This window comes from Arvicanthis niloticus, chromosome 11 (genome assembly GCF_011762505.2).
Source record: "Arvicanthis niloticus isolate mArvNil1 chromosome 11, mArvNil1.pat.X, whole genome shotgun sequence".
Taxonomy (NCBI): domain Eukaryota; kingdom Metazoa; phylum Chordata; class Mammalia; order Rodentia; family Muridae; genus Arvicanthis; species Arvicanthis niloticus.
Window position 1 is genome coordinate 75,723,729 of NC_047668.1, and position 6,611 is coordinate 75,730,339.

Consider the following 6,611-nt stretch of genomic DNA (forward strand, 5'->3'; position numbering starts at 1 on the left):
CTGCCCAGACAACATACAGCTTGTCATTAAGGCCTTTCTCATTACGAAACAGTTATCACACTGAGGCCTAACTTTGATGTTATTCCTCAAAAGGATGTGAAGATGCTTGTATCCCCCAGGTTGTCCTTTACAGAGTTTAAAACACATTTTGGGATTTAATCTAGAAGCATTTTTATCATTTCTCTAGATGACCAGATATTTCATGGAAGGAGTTTTGAGAATAGGTCTGACTGACCAGAGTCAAAACACATTACCCTCTACCTCCTGGGGGTTGTGAAGAATGCAGTCTCTTAGTGTTGTATTCATGTCCTTAGTTCATTTTCTGTATCTTTAACAGGGAATTCAGTCTGTTGTCTCAATGTGCTGTGACAAGAAGTGATAATTCCTATTACTATCCCATATTTGTTTGGGTGGCTTAGATGAGAAGTCAGATTCATTACAGCAAACTTAACTCTGTAGACATCAGACTATCAAAAACATAGAGAATTCTTCCTCTGAACTTTCTTTCAGCAAATTAGAAGACCAAATATTTATTTTTATCTAAAAATTTGAAAAAATAAAATAGGATTCAAATTCAATGGCACCCTCTTAAGATTCTTCTTCCAACTTGATAGTAACATGAAGCTAATTAACAAAGCTCCTAAATAAATGCTCCAAGTTTATTATCAGATTTAAAAAAAATCTGGACTTCTATATATATGTCTATAATTCATGGTAGTCTGTCTCCATTTTGTCATCAATCAGTTAAAGGATTGTTATTTTTATGCAGTCTGTATTCTTTGCTAAACCTTATGTGCTTCCTATAAAGAAAAAATTATACTTATGTTTATTAATATATATTGAGAAGTATTTTAAATATGACTGTCAAAATATTACTATTGCTATTGTTTTAGTTTTTATTAATAATTTTACCAAAAATAAATGCAATATTTTAATTGCATCTGCCTTTTAATGAAGATGCTTTGTTTTTAGTTTTCATTTATTTTTATTTATGTGCCTGATTTTTTTCTATGTACTGTATATGTATGTGTAGGTGCCTTCAAATATGGGAAAAGAATTTTTTAGCCCCATAACTGTAGTTACAGGTGGATATGAGCTGGTGGGTGGTGGGAACAAAGCCCAGGTTTTTGAGAAAATCAACAGGTACTTTTAAATGATGAACTTAGTAGTTCTAATTTCAAGAAGAAAATATTTGCTTAACATATTTTAATTTTTGCTCAGCGATCCAGATCATTTAAATTTATATCAGAAACAGTAGACATACCAAGAACTGCACAATCATAAACATGTAACTAACTGAATTTTTGCCCTCTGAGATTACTACAAGCAGTACCCTAATTAGGAACAGACCCTCACCAACTGTATGTACTAAGAGCAGCTATGGCCTTAATTTATAATAGCATAGAATACTATTTGCTGTTGCGTTAAACTCTTTTATGCATAAAATTAGATGCCCATTGGCCCTCATGTCTGGTTTTTTTTTATTGTTGACTATGCTTCACATTATTATTCTTAGATTTATCTATATTATATCATACAGTGCATAGATGATCAACCTGAGGTTTTGACAACTGTCGCTGTCCTCAGACACACCAGAAGAGGGCATCAGATTCCATTACAGATGGTTGTGAGCCACCATGTGGTTGCTGGGAATTGAACTCAGGACCTCTGGAAGAGCAGCCAGTGCTCTTAACCACTGAGCATCTCTCCAGCCCCATCCAGATTTATTTTAATGAAACTATCCATTCATATTATCTATATAGATATCCAAGAAGCTGTCCATTTCTTCTGTTTATTTTCTCTATTATTTGTCTTTTTAAGATTGATTTGCTAGGAAGTATGTTGAATGTTATGTTGTAATTCTTTGTGAGTAAGATGAAAATATTTTTCTTAGATTTTAATTTACTTTCTTACATTTTGGTAGTATTATTGATAAATGGATTTTGTTATTCTAATTTGGATTAACATTTTTTGCAGTTGTATGAAACTTTTAAACTTTTATATCACAATTTACTCTCTTGAAGATTTACAGATTTCTCATTCAGATTTTAGCCATAGACTAGCTAGGACTGATTTGTTTCATTTATTTGTGCAGGTAACTAGATATCCCAGCACTGTTTATTGACTTATTAGTCTTGTTGTTCCTCTTTACATGAACTGCCTAACTTAGTATATATTATTTCAACATATCTGAAGCTATTTTATAGTGTTTATCTTTATTTTCCTTTCTGTCTCAATCCATTCTTTTACTTATCATAAATTTCTTATAAATGTCTACCAATGCACAGGAAAGTTTTCTCATCTCATTCTCTGGTATATCTTGGCTCTTTGGGTTATTATTATTTTTTTCTGTAGAATTTGTAAAATCAACTTCTTATGTCAATTTAAAAATTCATTGGAAATTTAGTTGAATTTTTACTGAATTTACAGATTTCCTTAAATTTGTTGACACAGAGTTTTCCCAGGCTTACATAGAATCCTGCAGTCTGTCTGAGATATTTAATGACCCTCCCATAGATCATTTTTGTCTTTCAAATTGCACAACATAATTTGCTAATGTGCCACTGTTATCCTTAGTTATAATCTTTACTATGCTCACATGCTTTTCTTGGTCCCAGCACTAGTGTGACTTTTAGTGTGGCGCTGAACAGAGATGTTGGTAATCAGATTCTGTGTCCTGTAGCTGATCTTAATGGGTGTATGTTCCTTTTCAAAAATCAAATGTGCTCTGGGTCATGGAATATTTGCCAAATTTATTCTACTGGAGAGGCAATGAGGAAGACATGTGCCGTTTACCAGCATTACCAGATAGATACCCTGTCTGCCTTTTAAATTCACACCAGTCCTGAAGGATCAGTATCACTCAGGTGGCTCCACTCTGGTTATCCTCACACATGAATGATTCATCACACATCACTAAAAACCAGTACTGGATCCAACTCCTAAGAGGGGCTAACTTGCCTTTTGATGTATAAAATAAGGCAACTTCATATTATAAATTAGGTTGTCTTTCCTGTGACTCTCCCTTAGAATTTGGTTTCTTTTCCATGAATACCAGACTTCACTAATTATTTACCAGGAGTCAGTGAGGATTCTGACAGGGCTAGTGACACGATGATCTACCAGCATGTAGCTGCTGGTCATCTGGCTTTAAGGAACTAAACTGTTGAACTGAACTTTGATTCTATGTTGTGAGTTAAACTATAGTGGCCATTGCCTTGGTAGGCTTTCTGTCACATTCCTCTAATCCCAGTGCTCAGGAGGCTGAGGCAGGAGGATTGTTAGCTGGAGGTTAGCCTGATCTTCTTATTGACTGTCTCAAATAAAATAGAATAGAAAGCAAAAATCTCTTACCAGAGGAAGAGTAAAGCTCATTGTGGTTTCTGAATGTTCCAGTGTGCTAATAGAGATGGCGTGTTGTTGCCAGCAAACCGGATTTTTGTTGTTTTGTTTTTGGATAGCACTTGCAGTTCTCTTCATGGTTTATCACAAGCTGATTGCTAATCATAGTCCTCTTTTGTTGTGGTGGTGGTTTTGGATTTTTGTTTCCTTAGAACTTTTGTTGTGTTTTGTTTACATGCATTTTGGTTCACTCCCCTTATTTCCTGGGAAGTCATGGGAACGTTTGACTTGCATCTTCCTTTGGTTACCTTAGTGTACTGGTGGGAGAAGGCTGCTCTTTCCAAATGGCCATATTTCTGTTTGATCTGTCTGGCATGTGATGGGATCCACATTGAAACTTCTAATTATATGAAAGACTGAGCCATGTTGAGAATGTTGAGACTTCATTTGCATGCTGCTTCTATGATGTCGTTCTGGAACTTTTTACTGGTCTCAGAGGAGCCAGTCCTACCATCTGCTTAGTAAGAGCAGGGAATGAATTAACCATCTAGCTAACTTTGTCAGACTTGTGTCTAATTCTTCCCTTCATGTGGGAGGGAACATATACACACTCTGTAGGAGATAAGTTTACTTCCAGATCAAATTCCTTCTTTTGTCATTCTTTTCCATGGTACTAAAAAAAGTATCATCTTTATGTGATGAAAATACTTGGATCTTCATTGAGAAAGACCTTTGAATATAAATGCCTTCTCCAAAACTAATTCCTCAGTTGGATAGTGCAAATGTTGCAAACATTGGAATCGGACCTATCCAGTATGCATTTATGTTACCTAATTCATTCCCTGAAGATAACACAGAGCTACCTTGTCTGATCAGAGCTGTTGCAGTGCTACTTGAAAATTGATTTTTCCAGAATGTCATGTTTAGCTACTATAGTTGACGCCCTACCTCCTGAAGTTGTTTGTTTAAAGGACACTGCCATCTTGGCTCACCTGAGTGCTTGACAGGGCTTTTGTCCTGAATGCATGTAAAGCAGAGTTCATTAGTTGTTGTATTTGTTAAGGTCTACTGTCTTGAGAAGTATGCCTGCAGACTTATGCATGTATCTATTTGTTTTCTTCTAGGGAAAGAAGAATATATTGCCACATTCAAGGGATCTGAATACTTCTGCTACGACCTATCTCAAAACCCCATTCAAAGCAGCAGCGATGAAATAACTCTGTCCTTTAAAACTCTTCAGAGGAACGGACTGATGCTTCACACAGGGAAATCAGCTGATTATGTCAATCTTGCCTTGAAAAATGGAGCTGTTTCTCTGGTCATTAATTTGGGATCAGGGGCCTTTGAAGCGCTAGTGGAGCCCGTGAATGGAAAGTTTAATGATAATGCCTGGCATGATGTGAAAGTCACCAGGAATCTGCGTCAGGTAACAACGCAGTGGATAAGACAGTAACTGCCTTTGTTTCTTGCTACAGCTGTGCCTGTGGTACCTAAAGCTGTCTGTGTGGTACTTGAAAACTCTTCCCACATGATATAGGGCTCCTCAGATTAGCTTTTCCTTCTGAGATGAATCTCCCTGCCATACTTGAGCAGGGGCATATCTAGAAAGTTCTGGGGGCCCAAAGGCTATTTTAATACAGTGACAAATGATTATTTTACAGAGGGCTGCAAGGATATCCCTGCAACCTGCCCTTCCTGTGATGTGTGTGATTTTGTTTTTTTTTTTTGTTTGTTTGATTTAAAATTATAGTTTTCATAGTGATCATTTGGAAGCATGCACATTGGGGTCATTAAATCACACTTCCTGTTTTGTAGTTAAAAAAACAAAAACCACCTTTATTTTGTCACTTGGGATTGTATCAATCCTTATTCCCTCTTTTCCCAACCCCAAAATGGGAACATAAAATGTCCCTGAGGAAAAGATATCAATATAGTGCATAATCTATATTCTGAAGTTTTTGTTTATGAAGATATTTTTGATTTAGCATAGATACTATAACTTAAACTACAAATGATATGAAAAGTCACTTCACCCTCTAGATGCCCACTTATATGAAAACATGTGTATATTTATATATTTAAATTCTTACACAAGTCTATATATGAGAGAATCCCCGCGCTTTACTGAATCAATGAGTCTACATATACTGTATTTTTTAAATAAGACATATTACAGTATATGCTGACAGCTGATTAGATTGTTCTCATATTTTCATCATTATGAGTTTTAATTACATGACATTTTATATAATGTATCATTTTCTTAAGTGTTGACAGTGACTAATCTTTGAATGGAAAATGCTAATCTAAAACTAATATCCTTAATGTATTTGTTGTTTCTCTGAACAGTTGCAGAATTGATCGATTGACTCTGGTTTCCCTTTACTAAAATCGCCCTCTCTTTCTGAGCTGTTAACTAATCCTTTTCTTCCTGCTTCTGAGAGGCTTCAGCTATCTAAACTAGAGAAGCAAAAAGGAGCTTAGCCTTGGAGATTTAGTCTCATTCTTTTCCTTCCTGCTTCTGAGAGGCTTCAACAATCTGAGCTAGACAAGAAAAAAAGTTACTTAGGCGGGGAGATTTAGCTACATTTAGGCAGACAAGTAAAACTTTAACTCTTCTAAGAGTTTCCAAGGCCATTCAGATGCCCATGGGCATGGGAGGAGCCACATGCTTCCCACTGTGTTGAGAGGGGGCGGCCACAGTCAGAATAGTTATAGACCATGGGTTTCCTGTAGGTCTGTCTCTTTGGATTTCTGTTTTCATTTTTTTTCTCTCATATACTCACCAAGAGACTGGAGGCTCACTTAAGACTATCACAGAAGGAAGGGTGGGTCTTGAGGAGCCCACTTTCTAGATTTGCCTTTGCTCAGGTTAACAAAGCAAGTTGAGAATTCGTAGCTCCAAGAAAACAGAAGTTTATGCAGCCAGGGTGCATGTGCGGCAGGCGAGATTACAAACGAGTCCATTCTACTCATTGCGTGTGTCAGGATCTCTGCTCTGTTTCATTGCAGTATACTGTGACCCTAAAGTCCATCAATATGACCGAAGGAAGTTTTGGAATTGAGGAGGAGTCCTTGTATGCTGTAAAATTGAGTAGTAGGGCAAAGCCAACTGATTCCTACTAATTTGCTGGGTCTGGGTGTGGGTGTGGAGGGGGGCTATGATGGGCCTAGGGTGAAAATGGCCAGCTGATAGGCTTCAGGCCTTCGAATGAATCCTTTGCAGATGTTTACAATGGCTCTCAGTGGTCGTCAGGAAGACTACGGGA

General features: G+C 36.8%; 1 protein-coding gene across 35 annotated transcripts in view; it reads left to right on the plus strand.

Annotated features, from left to right (window-relative positions):
• Nucleotides 1-6,611, plus strand: part of Nrxn1 (neurexin 1) — a 1,065,384-nt gene that overhangs the window by 387,247 nt on the left and 671,526 nt on the right. For all 35 annotated transcript variants that reach the window (XM_076942416.1, XM_076942418.1, XM_076942435.1 and 32 more), the window contains one exon: nucleotides 4,467-4,768. In XM_076942416.1, the coding sequence (XP_076798531.1) occupies nucleotides 4,467-4,768 (302 nt within the window). The remainder of the gene's footprint in view (nucleotides 1-4,466; nucleotides 4,769-6,611) is intronic.